This window comes from Vipera berus (assembly GCF_964194415.1).
Source record: "Vipera berus genome assembly, chromosome: 6".
NCBI lineage: Eukaryota > Metazoa > Chordata > Lepidosauria > Squamata > Viperidae > Vipera > Vipera berus.
Window position 1 is genome coordinate 13,479,487 of NC_138208.1, and position 19,496 is coordinate 13,498,982.

The 19,496-nt window shown below is 45.1% G+C and overlaps 1 protein-coding gene across 2 annotated transcripts in view; it reads right to left on the minus strand.

Annotated features, from left to right (window-relative positions):
* Nucleotides 1-14,873, minus strand: part of LOC308670133 (beta-parvin) — a 54,065-nt gene extending 39,192 nt beyond the window's left edge. For both annotated transcript variants that reach the window (XM_081331372.1, XM_081331369.1), the window contains exon 1: nucleotides 14,616-14,873. In XM_081331372.1, the coding sequence (XP_081187498.1) occupies nucleotides 14,616-14,715 (100 nt within the window). In that variant the 5' untranslated portion in view covers nucleotides 14,716-14,873. The remainder of the gene's footprint in view (nucleotides 1-14,615) is intronic.
* Nucleotides 14,874-19,496: the final 4,623 nt, after the last annotated feature.

Here is a 19,496-nt window from a genome sequence, read left to right on the forward strand (position 1 = left end):
GTCATAAGTCGAGGACTACCTGTACTTTATGAAGGTTGAGAGGTCTGGACTACATCTCCCAGAACCCTTGGAGCTGTAGTCCACACCTCTTAAACTTCCCAAGGCTGAGAACACTGCCTTAGAGCAGGGGTCTTCAAACTTGGCCCTTTTATGACTTGTGGACTTCAACTCCCAGAATTCCTCAGCCAGGCATGCTGGCTGAGGAATTCTGGGAGTTGAAGTCCACAAGTCATAAAAGGGCCAAGTTTGAAGACCCCTGCCTTAGAGCTTAATTTTGACAAAGCGGTCTAACTCTACCACTTTCAGCTAAGGAATACCCACCCAGTCCTCCAATTATTCCTAAAATGCTGATTAAGCACCACAGCCTCACAAAAAATGTTAAAAGGAAGGATCTTAAGGGTACGTTTTTGGTGCTATTAAACACCGAACCGTTACAGAGGAAGCAAGTCATAATTAAGGAAGTCAAAATAAATATTCCCGTCATTGCACAATTCTGCAATCTTTTCTCACAAGGATGAACCTGTCAACGCAACTGCCCACATATTCTAGATAAGGGAAGTATAAGGAAAACATTTGCATTCAGCTCCTTTAGATCTTTGTTTTGTTTTAAAATGCAAGCGCGTCAATTTTGTGCAAAGAAAGTATTTACCATGACAATTTTTTTTAAAAAAAATCAAGGGTAACACTAAATAATGCTGAATTGTATTTGCAAATTTTATAGACATGTCCAAAATTTTCATATTATCAACAGTCATAAAATGAGACCTTCTTTGAAAAGAAGCATTTATTTCAACTATAATCTTTTATGAGGTCCCACTAACATGGCACTTTGGAGAAAAGAGCTAAAAGAATGGCCGAAAAAAGTAAACAACACAAAGCCTTGAGAAACCTATTCAGTTACTGTACTTTTAGGTTTGAACAATATCTCAATAAAAACATTCCAAAACGTTCTTAACATTTTTGCTACTCCATCTTTTTGTTATATCTTTGAAACATTCCACTGGATCAAAACACTTCCACTTATTGTTCTTTGGAATCCTTTCCTGAGGCCCAAGCCTCTTGCAGACTGAACAGATTATTATTTATTAAAGTTTCACCTGTAGAAAAACATTGGTTTAAAATTCCTGATGTGTCAAAAAGAAGGGATTCACAATGTCAGATAGAATTGTGCAAACTCCCGGCGCTAATAACTTGAGGAATGCTGAAGAAAAAACATCTATATTGATTTAAATAAAGGTGGTTGGTTTTTTTTAATGTAAAGCTTGTTTAGTCTAAGCTCAACTCTCAGGAGTTCATGAACTCATACAGCTCTTGGGACACTACTACAGAAGTGATTTGAGCTTCTTTTTTCTAGGATGGATTTTCAGCTGAGATTTCTTTTTTCTTTTAGTCTTCTACCCTAAAATTTCCCAGTGATATTCTGTCCAGGTTTTAACCATATCCATACCTGCTTAATGTTTCATTTCAGACAGGTTTGCTGCTTACCTGCACTATATCGGCACAAATAAAACAAATCCCATTTGACATAAGGAAAGGGGGGTGGGGAAGGAAATAATAGTGTCAAGTTATTTCTTACTTTAGCATGTTTTTGTAAGGGGTGTCTGTAAGATACATTCAAAAAAAAGTCAAGATGGTGGCCACAACAGAGGGGCCAAGGCTCTGTGTCATCACACATAAAAAACAGGTACAGCTTTGACCTCATTATGGCCACCATCTTGCCTTTTTTTAATGTATCCTACAGACACAGCTATGCGCAGATGGAATGATTTGAATACTCAAAGCATTTGATTTCTAATGCTGACCTAATTTATTATATAGACTATGCTTCTAGTTATTTATTTTATAAATAATATAAGGTGGTGAATATGTCCAAGCTTATTTCTCCTGTTTTCCCCACAACAATAACCCTATGAGGTAGACTAGGCTGAGAGAGTGATTAGTCCAAAGCAGGGGTCTTCAAACTTGGCCCTTTTATGACTTGTGGACTTCAACGCCCAGAATTCCTCAGCCAGGCATGCTGGCTGAGGAATTCTGGGAATTGAAGTCCACAAGTCATAAAAGAGACAAGTTTGAAGACCCCTGGTCCAAAGTCATCCAGCTGGCTTTCATACCTAAGTAGGACAAGAATTTATCATCTCTTGGTTTCTAGCCTGGTGCTAGCTAGACCAAACTGGTTAGTGATTTATATTGTGTAAATCGAGTATTTTTAAGTTAAACGGTGATGTTTAGTTTTCATTTAAAATAACTGATGAGAAACATAAATGAGTAACTTAATAATAAGCTAAAAAACCTAATTTTCCTGGCATTCCAGATCCCATGTTTGCTTCCTTGAATTTTACTACTTGTATGTTAAGTCATTTATTGGTGTTACATATCTTTGATCCTGCTTGGTTCATAATCTTTTGTAATTCTTTTTCCATTTAAAAAAAGCAACTGGTGCTTTTGAGAGGCCCCCCAAGCCAAAGGTGACACAGGTCTATTGTCCGCAAATTCAACAGGGATTTTTCTTATCATCTCCCTTTCCGGGAAAGGAAAGGATAAAAGGGCAAAAATGAAATTTCCTATCTGGAAGCGATGCTCACTCTGCAAATAATGCTTTTGACAAACAGTCTGTCTCGCATAGGCCAAACAATCCTTAACAGATCTTTCCACTGAAGGGGGAATTTTGTACCCACTTAAAAAAAAGAGGAAGGAACTCACTAGCATTTTTCTCAGTATTTTAATTCAACCAGGGACCGGTTCTGTGTAGAGAGGTTTTTCCGTGGACCAGAGGGTGTGGTTTTGTGTGCTGCCTGCATCCCGTGGATGGGGTTTTCCTTGTTTGTGTGGACTGGTTACTGGCATGCCACAGACCGGTACTGGTCCATGGACCGGGGATTGGGGATCCCTGATCTAGAGAACCCTAAGAAACTTTAATCTGTCCAATAATATGAGTAAGTGGTAAGACAGAGCAAAAGCTGAAAAATTCCTGAAAAACTGTTCTTTTGGGAAAAGACTGACAATTCTAATAGGAAGTTATTTTATTCAGACTTGGAGAACTGGCCAAAGATAATTGATTTTTTTTATCCAGAACATCTTCCTGAATTTTTTTGTGGCGTGCCGAAGGCTTCCGAGGTCTTCATACTTCTGGGCATAAGAGATCTACTTGAAAGAAATGGATCAGACGGAATCTGATAGCACTTTTCCAATTACTGTCATGCATTTTAAGAAAAGATTTTCGTGAGCTCATAAAAATTTCTGCCTTTTCACAAAACGTGTTAGTTGGAAATGGTGCTACCAGGCCTGACTTTTTTCCACAACACAACTCTCTTCCTAGAACAGGGGTCAGCAACCTGAAACAGTGAAAGAGCCACTCGGAACCGGTTCCCTCACAAAAGGAAAATCTGGGAGCCGCAAAAAATGTGTGCACATGCGCGTACATGCACGCATGTGCAGAACAGGGTTTGACTGAAGAGTGGAGCCAAGGTGAGATATGCACCTACCCTGCATATTTGAATTGATTGGTTGAACTTTTTTAGTCCCACTTTTTTTTGGGGGGACTGCACATGGCAGAGGACTGGGAGCTGCAGGAGAAGGCTGAAAGAGCCGCATGCGGCTCTGGAGCCGCGGGTTGCAGACCTGTGTCCTAGAAGATCTACAACTCAGAGAAATAGAACGCACATTCTGGACTGCTGTGTGGGTGGCTTTTTCAAGTGAAACCCCTTGTAAAAAGCAGGCCAGGTCCAAAATCAGGGGTGCGGGAAGGAACAGAAACCATCCCAACATTTCTGAACTGGATCTGGTTCATGCCTTCCAACATTAGCTGAAGGTCACAAAATCAAGCAATTTGGGCAAATGGGCAACAATAAGCAACTCAACTTCTTCCGTTCCTTGGCTGCCAGTTGTCCTACGTAAATTAGGTATGACATATTTGTACAAATAATCAGTCTGAAGGGCAATAGATTTCACAAAGAGCAGCCTTCTCAGGCAACTAAATTAAAATGGCCTTATTCTAGATGGGCGAAAAACTTTGGTTGTAATATAGAATTAGAAAAATGGCAAAAATTATGGGAGAGAAATTATAAATTGACAATGTCAACTGCGTATAAAGAAAATCTGTATAAAATGTTTTATAGATGGCACTTGCCTCCATCAAGATTAGCAAAAATGTTTAAAAATGTATCAGGTAAATGTTGGAAATGTAAACATAATTTAGGTACGTATTATCATATCTGGTGGACATGTGACAAAGTTAAGGCCTATTGGAAAAAAAATACATGCTTGGCTAGAAAAAATATTAGGAGAACATGTAGTATTTAATCCTGAATTTTTTTATTAGGTATAGTACCAGAAAAGATTAATAAGCAAAACCTATATTTGGTTTTACATATTATAACCGCAGCAAGAATAGGTTATGCGCAATGCTGAAAGAATGAACGAATACCTTCAGAAGAAGAAGTAATAAAAAAGATAATGGAATGCGTGGAGATGGACAGATTAACTATGAGGCTGAAAGATAAAGAAGAAACAGAATACTACCAAAGCTGGAATTTATTCTACAAATGGCTAGAAGAGAGAACCAAAGAGTTTCCAAGCTGAGCCATGCTGACTGAGGAATTTTGGGAATTGAAGTCCATGAGTCATAAAAGAGCCGAGGTTGCCTATATACCATTCAGGACAAATGGCATGTTCGGAAGAACTTTTTGTTCACTATTATTTCATTATTTTCACGCACACATGCTTTCACGTGCACAGCTGCTTTGGGGTTATGCAAAATTACGCAATGTGCAAAAAAAGAACAGTGAGCAAAGGGATTATAAGAAGGCAAAATTTAATCAAATCTAGTTTATACCGTGCCCAATCACTATTCCTATCTGTAGCTCTGTATCCTGGCAAAATTCTGCAAAGCCACATAATTTCTGAACTGCTTTTTCTTCCTCACACACTTGTCATCTTTTTTTTTCCCTGAGGGTCTCATCAGCTCCATGCAATTTTGAATTTATCTTCCCCTTCCTCTGAATCGTTCCGCTTCACAAATTTAGTTTGCAGTTTGATTCCTCCTCCAAATCACCTCGACATACGGATTACACATTGGTCATTCACTTAACCAGGAGCATTATTAAAGAAGAGTAATTTCATTTCTTCAGATTAATTCTCTCCCACCCACCCCTTTCCAAATTCTGTCCTTTATCCCTCCAATTCTTCTAGTGCATCCCCTTCTCCAAATTACACACAAAAGAAAGAGAGGGAGAAGGTCATGGGTCTCAAGCCAGATCCAGTTCTTCTGGGGAAAAACTCTTTAGAAAGTAAACAGAGGTGCATAATGCTATCGACTAATTAGACATTTCTCTCCAAGTTAAAGAATGGAAAATCCAACAATTCCAATGAGATCATTATTTACGTAGCCCAAACTGCACAATTTAATCAAGAGTCTGCAAAGCCTGCAGATGTGCTCACTCTGTGTAGAGCTCAAAATACCTACGGTAAAAAAAGTAAAAAACCAAATTTTGCTGAATTTGCGTCCTTGCTTACTTACTGACAACCAACAAGATTTTCATGCTCTCTTAATTCATCAATGGAAACCTTTTCATCCATGCACGGGACTCTCAGTTCACTCAGAGCCTTTTGCTTGATGATCAAAACAAAAAATCCCAGCCTGTCCTGGAAACACTTTTCAAGCGGACAATACCATGTGCTGGTGGTCTCTACTGGGTTTCTGCTCCACCCCCACAAGCAAGACAGTTGTTGTGTGTTTTGTCCCATTTTATGACCTTTCTTGCCACAGTCGTTAAGTGAATCACCACAGCATTAAGTTAGCAACATGGTTGTTAAGTGAATCTGGCTGCCTCATTAACTTTGTTTGTCAGAAGGTCAGAAAAGGTGATCACATGACCTTGAGCACGGCGACTGTCATAAATACTTGGCCAAGTTGCCAAGCATCCAAAGTTTAATCATGCAACAATGAGGATGCTGCAACGGTCGTAAGTGTGAAAAACAGCCGTAAGTCATTTTTTTCAATGCCATCGTAACTTTAAAAAGTCACTAAATGAATGGTTGTAAGTTGAGAACTTCCTGTACTGAAAAAGAAAGGAAGATAGCTCATTTATCAGCCCAATTTTTTTAGTCTCTGAAATCTCCCCAACTTGATAGAAATGCCAGTTCGTAAACCCAAACATACCCACCCAACGTCAAAGACATGACAGTGTTGGCAACGTTGTGGAATTGGTTGGCCCCTGACTTCCTCCAGGATGCTCTGAACTTCCCAATTACATCTCCTAGTCTTCCTTCCTCCAAAAATATTCTGCTCCAGCCCTCCTTAGCTCTTTGAGATCAGTCATATCCCAGATGATGAAGCCCATAACTTATCGTGTTAATTTCACATATAGCCACTTTGTAAACAAAGTACCGGTATATCTGTCCTTTTACTGCCTGCTTTTTTCTGGACAATAAGCATTTAAGCACTGTAGTAGCTGGGATCCCTATTGCCCTTCACGGTGCATTTTAGAGAAGTCAGCTCTGTTTTATTAAGCGTATAGCCAACATCTAACCTATTAAACTAATTGTGTTTGGCTCTGGAACTGTACGTTTTGCAGCATTGTCAGCACCAATCACTCTCTGTGACCATGTCTAAGCTGCCACACTCCAGCACCATTGAGGTGGCAAAATGACACACCCCCGGAGCAGCAGCTGCAACCCCAAGAAACCATAAGGCCCTGCCAGATCCTTCCTGCTTCCTGTGGGGGGGGGAGGAGGAAATCTTCACGATGGGGAGAAGTAGGAGAGGCTTGGAAAGAATGCAGAGTCAATGCCTGGAGGTCTAGAATAATGTTGTCTTTACAGAGCAAATCCCACGCAGTATTTAATTTTAAAGGGAAACCATTATGGGATACAGTCTCATCTCTAGAATTGTGCCACACCCAAAATTAGGATTTTGGAGCCCGTATTTTAATGTACTGAAAAATTTCGAACAGTTTCTCAACCCTGGCAACTTTTAAGACGCATGGACTTCAACTCCCAGAATTCCCCAGCCAGCCATGCATCTTAAAGTTGCCAAAGTTGAGAAACACTGATTTGGAGTATTAGTGGAAAGTATCATTTCCTATCAATGTTTTTTTTTCTTTTTTTAGTCAACCGAACGGTCTTAAACTGCATAATTTTATATTAAAACTTAACAGGGACATGTGGATTTTGACCAAAAAAAACCCCAAATGTGAAATATCTCCTAATGCTATAATAAAGCTTCTAAGGACGTGTGGGAACTGTTTTTTAGTTTTGTGAAAAATCTGCCGATTTTTCTCTGTTAATATCTGATTTCCCTACCTCTATTACATACATTTCTTATCTTCTTTTAAAATATATCTTAAAGAAATCGGGAAGGGAGAGGCAAAATGGTTGCCATAACCCTTGCAATTGTTTAGGGCTCCCGTATCAGCCTCCAAATGGGGTGGTCCTCACTGGGCTGGGCAAAGTCTAGTGAGATGGTGGTGAAAAGGCAGCATACACAGGCAACATGGAGAGATGACAGACATATTAAGTGCACAATTCAGACCAATTCTTGGGCTCACAGCTAGGGATGGACACTGCAGTTGCACGCTCAGCTCGTTTCAGGTCGAACTCAAAATTTCTACAGGGTGTAGTCAAAAATGTCAAGAAGGCATTACACAACAGTGTCAATGAAACTCTGCCTGATTTTAGATGTGTTGCCTAGAAACACCACAGTCCAGGATGGTATAAGACAGTGATGGCAAACCTTTTAGAGACTGAGTGCCCAAACTGCAACCCCAAAACTACAGGTATTGTTGGGTGCCAGGTGGGTGTGGCCCATTGGGTGGGTGTGGCCCATTGGGTGGGCGTGGCTGCGGTGGTAACGACAGATCGGGTGGGACTAAAAAGTTCAATCAATCAATTCCAACTTTGTGAGATCTTTTTTTTCCCTACGAGAAGTTGAAATTGATTAATTGATAGAACCTCTTTTTTTTGCACATGACGGTGGAGGCCTACAGTGAAAAGGTTTTATAAAACCCAGCTGAAGGCCTAGGACTGGGGCGACGGCACGCGTGCCCATAGAGAGGGCTCTGTGTGCCACTTGTGGCACCCGTGCCATAGGTTCGCCACCATGGGTATAAGAGCTCCTGCCTCAGGCAGGGAATTGGAGAGCAAGATTTCCAAAATCACTTCCAGCCCTATGATTCTATGATGTCCCCTCAGCAGCAGCCAGCATCTTTATGGAGAAAGGATTCAGCAGGTGACAGAAGACAACCTTTGCAGTAGACCAGATCAGGAAACAAGAGTACTGAACACAACGCTGCAGGAACTCTATTGTTGAAAGGTCTAAAAACTCTCTCTTATTCTTCTTATACTCAAGAGAATGAAGGTAGGCTGATCCTGAGTATTTACCTCACACTCTTTTTCTTTCGAGGCTAAGCCATTGTTTAATCTGCCCTTAATTAGAAGTGTCTATGGAGATTCTCAGTCATCCAGGTCACGCTTGTCCCAAAGGTGCTTTTTCAGGAGGCAACTGGACTTTCTCGTTTTTCCTTTGAAGACGTTTCGCTTCTTATCCAAGAAGCAACCAGAATGCTCCACACACATTTGTACTACTCGAGTGATTCTGAGGACACAGAAAACCTCCAAATGGCCCCAACCACTCTCTAAAACACAGGTGTCAAACTCGCCACGTCACGTAACGTGTCGTGACGTATCGTGACTCTTTTTACATTGCCTGCAATGGGGTGTCCGCGGCTTCGGTATGATGAAACCGGCCCACGGGCTGGCAGTTTGACACCCCTGCTATGAAAGAATGAAAATGACAAGCTCTCGACAAGGAATATAAATCCTTCCATTCCCCACCATCTAGGAGATTCTTGGATGAGAAGCGAAATGTCTTCAAAAAAAAAAAAAGGAGAAAGTCCAGATGCCTCCTGAAAAAGCAACTTTGGGACAACCTACCTAGCAGATGAAATCTTTCCTGTGACAGAAATTCATTGATACAGCACTTGGCCAACCTTAGCAACTAAACAAGGCGAGGTAGGCTTAGTCTTTGGATGGGAGGTCAACAGAAAATGGCTAGAAAGTTTTTAAAATAATACTCTAGTTGAGAGCAGCAGGAAACCACTTCTACAGGTTGTAAAGTCCTTGACTTATAACAGTTCGTTTCGTGAATGTTCAAAGTTACAGCAGCACTGAAAAATGTGATTCTTATGACCGTTTTTCACAATTATGATCTTTGCAGCATCCCCATGATCATGGGATTAAAATTCAGATGCTTGGCAACTGGTTCATATTTATGACGGTTGCTGTGTCTCAGGGTCATCTCATCCCCTCTTGCGACCTTCTGATAAAGCAAAGTCAATGGGGAAGCCAGATTCACTTAACAACCGGGTTACTAACTTATCAACTGCAGTGATTCACTTAACAACCGTGGCAAAAAAGGTCGTAAAATGGGGCAAAACTCACATAACAAACATCTCACCTAACAACATAAATTTTGGGCTCCAAGTGTGGTCATAAGTCAAGAACTACCTGTAGTTGCCAAGAAAGTTTCACCGCCATGTTCAAAAAGTTGACATTTACTGAAGTGAGTTTTGCCCCTCCAAATTATGCCCAGCATGCATCTTTAATATAGGTAATCCTCAACTTATAAGCACGACTGGGACCGGAATTTCCATTCTAAGTTGTTGCAGTTGTGAGTCGAGATGGACCTGATTTTACAACAATTTTTACAGCAGTCCAGCTCCCCTCAATGGGTGTTTTTTCCTCATAAATCAGCAAAAAAAAAGGTCTCAAATCATGATCACATGACTGAAGAACACTGCAACCGGTTGTAAATGTGAGCCAGTTGCCACGTGCCAGAATTGCAATCATGTGAGCCCAGGGGTGGTGCAACAGTTGCAAGTCTGAGTACAAATCATAAATCACCTTTTCTGACTTTATATCTTAGAACAGGTCCCCAGCCTAGGGGCCATAGCCCAATACCAGCTGTGGCCTCTTCGCCATCGGTCCGTGTGAGTGGCTGGCCACTGCGTATGTGCTCACACACACCCTTGCGCCAGTGCTAGCCGAGCTGCGAGCCACAAGCCTCACGCCGGCACTAGCTAAACTGCAAGCCGCAAGCCTCACACCGGCTCTAGCCGAGCCACAAGCCTTGTGCCGGCACTAGCAGCCCCATTTGCAGAGTACGCATGCTCGCAGCCCTGTTTGCATGCACGGACATGCTGCCACATTTGCATGTATGCGCATGCACGCATAAAGGTGCCTGCTCCTTCCTTTCCCACCAACCCAGACAGGGACCCCTGGAATAGAATAAGCTTTATTGTTACTTTAAATCAGACATGTCAAACACAAGGCCCGGGGGCCAGATCCGGCCCGCGAAGTGGTTTCATGTGGCCCACAAAGCCATCCTGGAAACAGTGAGGGAACGGCCCCCACTGCCTTGGCTCTGGCCCAGAGACCCTCCTCCTGCCAGAGACCCTCAGATCTCCCCCACTCCTGCCCAGGCCCCCATAGGCACCCTTGATGCGAACGTAGAGCTGGCCACGCCCACCCAGTAGGCCACACGCACTCTAGCCACGCCCACCCAGTAGGCCACGCCCACCCTGGCCATACCCACCCGGCCCCCTGAGGGCATCCGCAATGCTGATGCGGCCCTCAATAAAATTGAGTTTGACACCCCTGCTTTAAATGTACCCCAATCAGCATACATTAAAATGAAATTTTGTTGCATTCAGCTCTCAAAGGGTAACCATCTCCAATATACCCTACATAAACATAAGATTATGCATATACCCACATAGACACAAATATGACACAGAGGAACAACACAGTCTAATTCGGATATATACACATACAGTTGCAAGAAAAAGTATGTGAACCCTTTGGGATTACGTGGAGTTTTGCATGAATTGGCCATAAAATGCGCTCTAAACGTCATGTAAGTCACAACAATAGAAAAACACAGTCTGCTTAAAATAATACTACACAAACATTAACTGTTGTCATGTTTTAATTGAACATAAGATGGAAACATTCACAGTGCAGGGTGGAAAAAGTATGTGAACCCCTAGCCTAATGACTTCTCCAAGAGCTAATTGGAGCCAGGAGTGAGCCAACCTTGACTCCAATCAGTGTGATGATATTGGATGTGTTGCTGACAGCTGTCCTGCCCTTTAAAAACACACACCTGTTTTGGGTTTACTGGTCTCAAGAAGCACTGTCTGATGTGAACCATGCCTCGCAGAAAAGAGCTCTCAGAAGACCTACGATCAAGAATTGTTGACTTGCATGAAGCTGGAAAGGGTTACAAAAGTATCTCCAAAAGCCTTGATGTTCATGTGTCCACGGTAAGACAGACTGTCTACAAATGCAGAAAGTTTAGCACTGTTGCTAGTCTCCCTAGGCATGGTCGTCCTGTAAAAATGACTGCAAGAGCACAGCGCATAATGCTTAATGAGGTAAAGAAGAATCCTAGAGTGTCAGCTAAAGACCTACAGAAATCTCTGGCACATGCTAACATTTTTGTTGACACATCTACAATAAGGAAAACATTAAACAAGAATGGAGTACATGGGAGGACACCACGGAGGAAGCCATTGCTGTCCCAAAAAAATATTGCAGCACGTTTGAAGTTTGCAAAAGAGCACCTGGATGTTCCACAGCACTACTGGCAAAATATACTGTGGACAGATGAAACCAAAATTGAGTTGTTTGGGAAAAACACACAACACTATGTGTGGAGAAAAAAAGGCACAGCACACCAACATCAAAACCTCATCCCCACTGTAAAACATGGTGGAGGGAGCATCATGGTTTGGGGCTGCTTTGCTGCCTCAGGGCCTGGACGGATTGTTGTCATTGATGGGAAAATGAATTCCAGAGTTTATCAGGACATTTTGCAGAAAACGTACAACCATCTGTCTGCCAACTGAAGCTCTGCAGAGAATGGGTGATGCAACAGGACAATGACCCAAAGCATACAAGTAATTCAACAAAACAATCGCTGCAACAGAACAGAATACGCCTTCTGGAGTGGCCCAGTCAGAGTCCTGACCTCAACCCGATTGAAATGCTGTGGCATGACCTTAGAGAGCAATTCACACCAGACATCACAAGAATATTGCTACACTGAAACAGTTTTGGGAAGAGGAGTGGTCCAAAATTACTCCAGATTGTTGTGCAGGTCTGATCTGCAACTACAGGAAACGTTTGGTTGAGGTTATTGCTGCCAAAGGAGGGTCAACCAGTTAAGTCCAAAGGTTCACATACTTTTTCCACCCTGCACTGTGAATGTTTCCATCTTATGTTCAATTAAAACATGACAACAGCTAATGTTTGTGTAGTATTATTTAAAGCAGACTGTGTTTTTCTATTGTTGTGACTTACATGACGTTTAGAGCGCATTTTATGGCCAATTCATGCAAAACTCCACGTAATCCCAAAGGGTTCACATGCTTTTTCTTGCAACTGCTGCCGGCATCAAGCTCCCTGCGCCCTGTGCGTTCCCACAGAGAGGGCCTCCTCAGGGTGCCACCGATCAGAGAATGCCGATTGGTGGCCCCCAGGGGGAGATCCTTCTCTGTGGGCGCTCCGGAGCTGTGGAATCAGCTACCGGTTGAGCTCCGGATGGCGCCCGATCTTCGCTCCTTTCGTCGCGATCTCAAGACATTTCTGTTTGTACAAGCCGGCCTAGCCTGAGGGGGAGTGTTGGGGTTATTTTATTTTTCGTTTTTTAACTTTTCTGGGGGTTTTTAGTGTTGTATTTATATTGTTTTTAACTAGGGCAATTTGTTTAATCTTATTTTAATGTTTGTATTCGCTATTTTATTCTGCCCTGTGAACCGCCCTGAGTCCTCAGGGAGAAGGGCGGTATATAAATGTTATTAAATTAAATTAAATTAAATTAAATTAAATTAAACTGTACGTAGTGTTGTCAAATGGAACAGTTGTAAATTGGGGAACTACCTCTATTCATTTTGGTTTTAAAATTTTAACGTTGTTAAAAATATTAATCCATAAATGAATTCGTATCTTTTCTTATGTTATTCCCCCATTTCTAGGTCGGCAATGAATGCTAATCTGCACATAGTGTGGCTAATCTCAAAATGAGAGACCACCAAGAAATCTCAGAACTGCAAGCCTGTCAGGTAGAAAAATCATCCTAGAAAAAGACAAACCATTTAAAATTTGTCGCTGCTAATGCAACCCTAGAGATAAACACATAGATATGTATTAAATCTGTATGGAGCTGAACTCAAGAGGAAGCAAGATAAAAAGATTCTTACGGTCAGTGAGGTTACAAGTCTCAAAAAAAAAAAGCAAAAAAACAACTCCTTTGGGGTTCACTCGGTTTACAGATTTTATCTGTACCTTCTCATTTTGCAACCTAGTTGATTGCACATCATAAAAACTTCCACACTTCAGTGTAACCCTTTCTACAGCTTGGTGACACAAAGGCCAGGCATCATCCAGTTCAATTATTGAGCTATCTAAATTCACTTAAATTTCAACTATTATATGGCCAGGTATTTTTTTAAAAATGACCATCATTATGTCGTATGCATAAACTCAGGGATCTTAACAGCAACCTTGTAAAGTAGGACAGTATTACTGATCCTCCAGAAAAGCAAAGCAAAACTCAAGTGAGATTTCAGCCAGGCCCTTCTGTCTAAATACATAAATGCTATTAACCAGGAAGCTGAAGTCCCCTCAGGATCATTTTGCATGGCTCAAATAGTTATGAGAATTCCCACAAAGTAACTGGAAATGTAGAGAAGGGAAGCCGAAGGGAGGGATCAAACAGGAGACTTTTAAGGCTTCACCTCTATTTCCTTGGTGGAATTCACCTCTCGAGTACAGGTAGTCCTCGAAATTTCTGTTATTAAGTGGGATACTGGTTAAGTGGGTTTTGCCCCACTTTGCAACCTTTCTCGCCACAGTTGTTAAGTGAATCCCTGCAGTTGATAAGTTAGTAACTTGGTTGTTAAAGCGAACCTGGTTTCCGCATTGACTTTGCTTGTCAGAAGATCAGAAAAGATGATCACGTGAGCCCGAGACACGGGCATCTGTCTTAAATATGAGTCAAGTTGCCAAGCTTCTGAATTCTGATCACATGACCAAGGGGACAGATACCACAACGGGTTGCAAGCGTGACAAACGGCCATAACTTAAGTCGCTTTTTCCAGCGCCGTTGTAACTTCGAGCGGTCCCCGAATGAACTGTTATAAGTCGAGGACTACCTACAGATGCGGGTTGCTGGCCATGCACAACACAGGCGCGTCCAGTCCAGGTACTGATGTTCACCTGGCAAAGGGTTGCAGCTGTTTGCAGGAGGTTTTATTTATTTTATTTTCCTTTTTTTTGGGGGGGGGGGTGCTTTCCACAGTGGCGCCCTTTATCCAAATCCGGGAAACGGATTAATCCCACCCCAAGGTCTCTCCCGAGCTGCTTAACTCACCCGGGACGCTCCGGCTGGGGTGCTTCCTAACCCTGCCCGGTTTCGAAGCCTTTCGCACAAGCCGCGGCCGATGGATCTGCTTGGAAGGAAGCGGGGCCGGAGAAGGTAGTCCCGGCCGCGGCCGGAGCCGGAGAAAGAGGCGCGCCGGTTGTCCCCCCACCCACCGCCCGGCGCGCTGGCTACTCACCCTCCTTGGCTTTCTTCTTCCTGCCCAGCGTCCCTCCGAGCTTCCCCAGGAAAGACTCGTCCTTCCTCGTCCGATGGGGCGAGCGCACCGGGGAGGACATCGCGACGGCGACTGGGCTGGGCTGGGGGCGGACGGGACGGTGGCTTCTCCGCGCCGGGCTACATGGACAAGCGGGCGAGAGGCTGGAGGCGCGCCGGGCTCTGCCCACCCCTCCTGGCCGCCGCCCCTTCGGCGGGCAGGCGCGGCGAAGGCAGGAAAGCCGCCGCCGCGGAGGCGCGCCGCCCGGCTCCCTTCACAGCGCCCTGCTACGGCGAGGAAGTCCGCGGGCGGCGCGGGGAGAGGAGCAAGGCGCCGCCGCTCGGGTGGGGAGGCTGGACGGAGAGGCGAGAGCCCGCCGGCAATGGCGCGGAGACGGCCGCTCGCTCCCTCCTCCGCCCCCGGCGCTTGCGGCTGCGGCTGCCAGACGAGGTGTCCCTCTTTTCGGGAGGGGCTGCCCCGCCCCGCCGCTTCCCTCCCAGCCTGGCCCTCAAGCCTGACAAAGGGTTGCCGGCTTCTTGGGTCTCTTTCTAGTCCTTAAAAGCTGGAGGAAAACGACTCCGAATTGCAACAGGATTGGGGGCGTGATATGGGGTTGGGGGGATGGGAGAGGAGGTGGCTGCGGCCTCTTGGCTGAGCCAAGCCAATTCATGCAAAACTCCACGTAATCCCAAAGGGTTCACATACTTTTTCTTGCAACTGTACGTAGTGTTGTCAAATGGAACAGTTGTAAATTGGGGAACTACCTCTATTCGTTTGGGTTTTAAAATTTTAAGGTTGTTAAAAAATATTAATCCATAAATGAATTCGTCTCTTTTCTTATGTTATTCCCCCATCTCTAGGGCAAGGCAATGAATGCTAATCTGCACACAGTGTGGCTAATCTCAAAATGAGAGACCACCAAGAAATCTCAGAACTGCAAGCCTGTCAGGTAGAAAAATCATCCTAGAAAAAGGCAAACCATTTAAAATGTGTCGCTGCTAATGCAACCCTAGAGATAAACACATAGATGTGTATTAAATCTGTATGGAGCTGAACTCAAGAGGAAGCAAGATAAAAAGACAAAGGGTTCCCGGCTTCTTGGTCTGTTTCTAGCTCTTAAAAGCTGGAGGAAAACGACTCCGAAATGCAACAGGATTGGGGGCGTGATGAGGCGGGGATGGGAGAGGAGGTGGCTGCGGCCTCTTGGCTGAGCCAAGCCTGGGATTTGAGGCTGATGGGGGCGGGGGGGGGACCACTAGGAAATCTCCGGGCTGTAGGTTAGGCTAGGGCAGGGGTAGGCAACCTTGGCTCTTTTATGACTCGTGGACTTCAACTCCCAGAATTCCTGAGCCTCAGGGTTAGGCAACCTTGGCTCTTTTATGACTCGTGGACTTCAACTCCCAGAATTCCTGAGCCTCGGGGGTAGGCAACCTTGGCTCTTTTATGACTCGTGGACTTCAACTCCCAGAATTCCTGAGCCTCGGGGGTAGGCAACCTTGGCTCTTTTATGACTCGTGGACTTCAACTCCCAGAATTCCTGAGCCTCGGGGGTAGGCAACCTTGGCTCTTTTATGACTCGTGGACTTCAACTCCCAGAATTCCTGAGCCTCAGGGTTAGGCAACCTTGGCTCTTTTATGACTCGTGGACTTCAACTCCCAGAATTCCTGAGCCTCAGGGGTAGGCAACCTTGGCTCTTTTATGACTCGTGGACTTCAACTCCCAGAATTCCTGAGCCTCAGGGGTAGGCAACCTTGGCTCTTTTATGACTCGTGGACTTCAACTCCCAGAATTCCTGAGCCTCGGGGGTAGGCAACCTTGGCTCTTTTATGACTCGTGGACTTCAACTCCCAGAATTCCTGAGCCTCGGGTGTAGGCAACCTTGGCTCTTTTATGACTCGTGGACTTCCAGAATTCCTGAGCCTCGGGTGTAGGCAACCTTGGCTCTTTTATGACTCGTGGACTTCAACTCCCAGAATTCCTGAGCCTCAGGGATAGGCAACCTTGGCTCTTTTATGACTCGTGGACTTCAACTCCCAGAATTCCTGAGCCTCAGGAATTCTGGGAATTGAAGTCCACGAGTCATAAAAGAGCCAAGGTTGCCTACCCCTGGGGCTAGGAAGACAAAGAAGGCAGCAATGGGAAGCCAGCCAGGCCAAGAAAAGAAAAAAACGGGATTTGTTTTCCGTTACAGGCAGTCCTCAACTTAACGACAGTCGAGCCCAAAGTTGGTGTTGTTAAGGGAGAAATTTGTTAAGTGAGTTTTGCCCCGTTTTACAACTTTTCTTGCCACCTTTGTTAACCGAATCGCTCCAGTTGTTAAATTAGGAATACGGTTGTTAAGTGAATCTGGTTTCCCCACTGACTTTGCTTGTCGGAAGGTCGCAAAAACAGATTGCATGACTCCGGGACACTGCAACCGTCATCAGTTTGAGTCAGTTGCCAAGTATCTGAATGTAAATCACATGACCGTGATTGTTACAGTGGTCATAAGTGTGAAAAATGATCATAAGTAACTTTTTCCAGTACCGTTGCCAACTTCTAATGGTCACTAAACAAACTGTTGAGGATTACCTGTAATGTAAAACCAGGAGTGACTTTTCATAAAATATTTTAGCAGGAAAGAGATAACCAGACATTTTTTTTTCCTGCTATGATGGACTAACACACAGTCATGTGAACAAATACACCCTCATGTTTTACGTATCAGGGCGTAGTAAAAATCATCTGCTCTTTAGCAGTTCTTAAAAGTAGTTAAATACAACTTCAGATGAACAACAACACTCAGGGGTGTCAAACTCAATTTCATTGAGGGCTGCATCAGCATTGCGGTTGCCCTCAGGGGGCCGGGTGGGTATGGCCAGGGTGGGCGTGGCCTACTGGGTGGGTGTGGCTAGAGTGCGTATGGCCTACTGGGTGGGCGTGGCCAGCTCTACATCGTTGGCATCAAGGGTGCCTATGGGGGCCTGGGCAGGAGTGGGACAGATCTGAGGGTCTCTGGCAGAAGGAGGGTCTCTGGGCCAGGGCCAAGGCAGTGGGGGCCGTTTCCTCACTGTTTCCAGGATGGCTTCGCGGGCCACATGAAACCACTTCGCGGGTTGGATCCGGCCCCCGGGCCTTGTGTTTGACATGTCTGCTCCATGTCATCATTTATTTTACAAAAAGAAAGCCAAAATGGAGAAGGCATATGTGAAAAACTAAGTACACCCTTACTCCTTCCATAGGTATGAAGAGGCTAAGTCCCAGAAAATAAGACCTACCCTGAAAATAAGACCTAGTGTCAAGCCCCGTGGGCTCGACATCACGAGGGGAGCAGGGGGAATGCCGTGCAAACCGCCCGCCCGAACCTCATTGCTGAAGCCACCCAGGAGCAGCACAACCAGCAGTCAAACGGCTGCCAGCCACCACGGGCTGCTGCACAAGTCCCACGGCCATGGCACCGACGGGCAGCTGCTCCGGGGCTTTCCGGCGTGTCTGCGTCGACGGAGTTGCCGAAAGGACCCACAGGCAGCCAGAAAGGCAGCCGCAACTCGTCCTGAGACTCTCCAGCCGCCTGTTCCTCAGCGGAGGCGGCGGGCGGGCCAGAACGAAGTCCGGACAGCGGGGCGTTGTGGGGGGCTGCTAGGGGGGCTGTAACACTGACGCGCTGGACGGTGGAGGGGAGTACAGAAGGTGGGTGGGGGAGCACGACAGGGGGTTTAAGGGCATACACTCACCTGGAGGCTGTGTGGGAGCTCAGGCACAAAGGGCGGGGTGCCGTGTGGGGAGTTGGGAAGGGGGCAGGTTTTGAGCAGACTCAGCCGGATGCTGGTTTGCATGGGGAAGGGTGGGGCCAATTACCCCCAATGTATAAAAGGCGCGTTGGGACGGCTAGCTCCCAACACTGACTTTGTATCTGCTAGGATTTTTCTGAAGTAAAGAAAACCTCGTCACCCGTACCACGTTGTCGTCGTTCTTTCAGCGCGGACGGCTGTGACACCTAGCTTGATTTTGGGGGTGGGCCTAATATAAACCCTACCTCAAAAATAAGCCCTCCTTGCGGGGAAAGGCGCATGCCTGAAAATAAAGCTAGGGTGGGGAGTGTGTGGTGGAACTGCCCCATGCGCCCCATCCCCTTGGCTCCTGCGCATCAATCCAGAGCTCAGTTCTCGGCTTCAGAGGCCTTTCCTGAAGGCCTCCGATGGTGAAATGAAGGCTGGGGACGCTGCACACGAGCGGCGGCAAATGGCCGAACTGGACTGGCTGGGCGGGGCTGTCGGTGCCGCCACAAGGTGAGACTGTGGAAAAGACATCCCCCCAAAATAACACCTGGGGCCTCTTTTGGAGGCAAAAACAACAACAAACCAGGTCTTATTTCCGGGAAATACGGTAGCTGCCAAGTGCTGCTAGTCAAATGTCCCTGATCAGTTAATCAACAGCAATTGTGACTATTTCTTTAAAAGCTGTGGTGGCGAACCTATGGCACATGTGCCACAGGTGGCACGCGCGCCATCACCCCAGTCCTAGGCCTTCAGCTGGGTTTTATAAAACCTTTTCACTGTAGGCCTCCACCGTCATGTGCAAAAAAACCCCAAAGTTCAATTAATCAATCAATTTCAACTTCTCGTAGGCGAAAAAAAAGATCTCGCAAAGTTGGAATTGATTGAACTTTTTAGTCCCACCCAGTCTGTCGTTACCACCACAGCCACGCCCACCCAATGGGCCATGCGCACCTGGCACCCAACGATACCTGTGGGTTTTGAGTTGCAGTTTGGGCACTCGGTCTCTAAAAGGTTCGCCATCACTGACCTAATCTATACTACTATATGCTTTCATATCCATTCTGGAAGTAACCAAGAATTCATTTTTCTTGATGTAACCTAAAG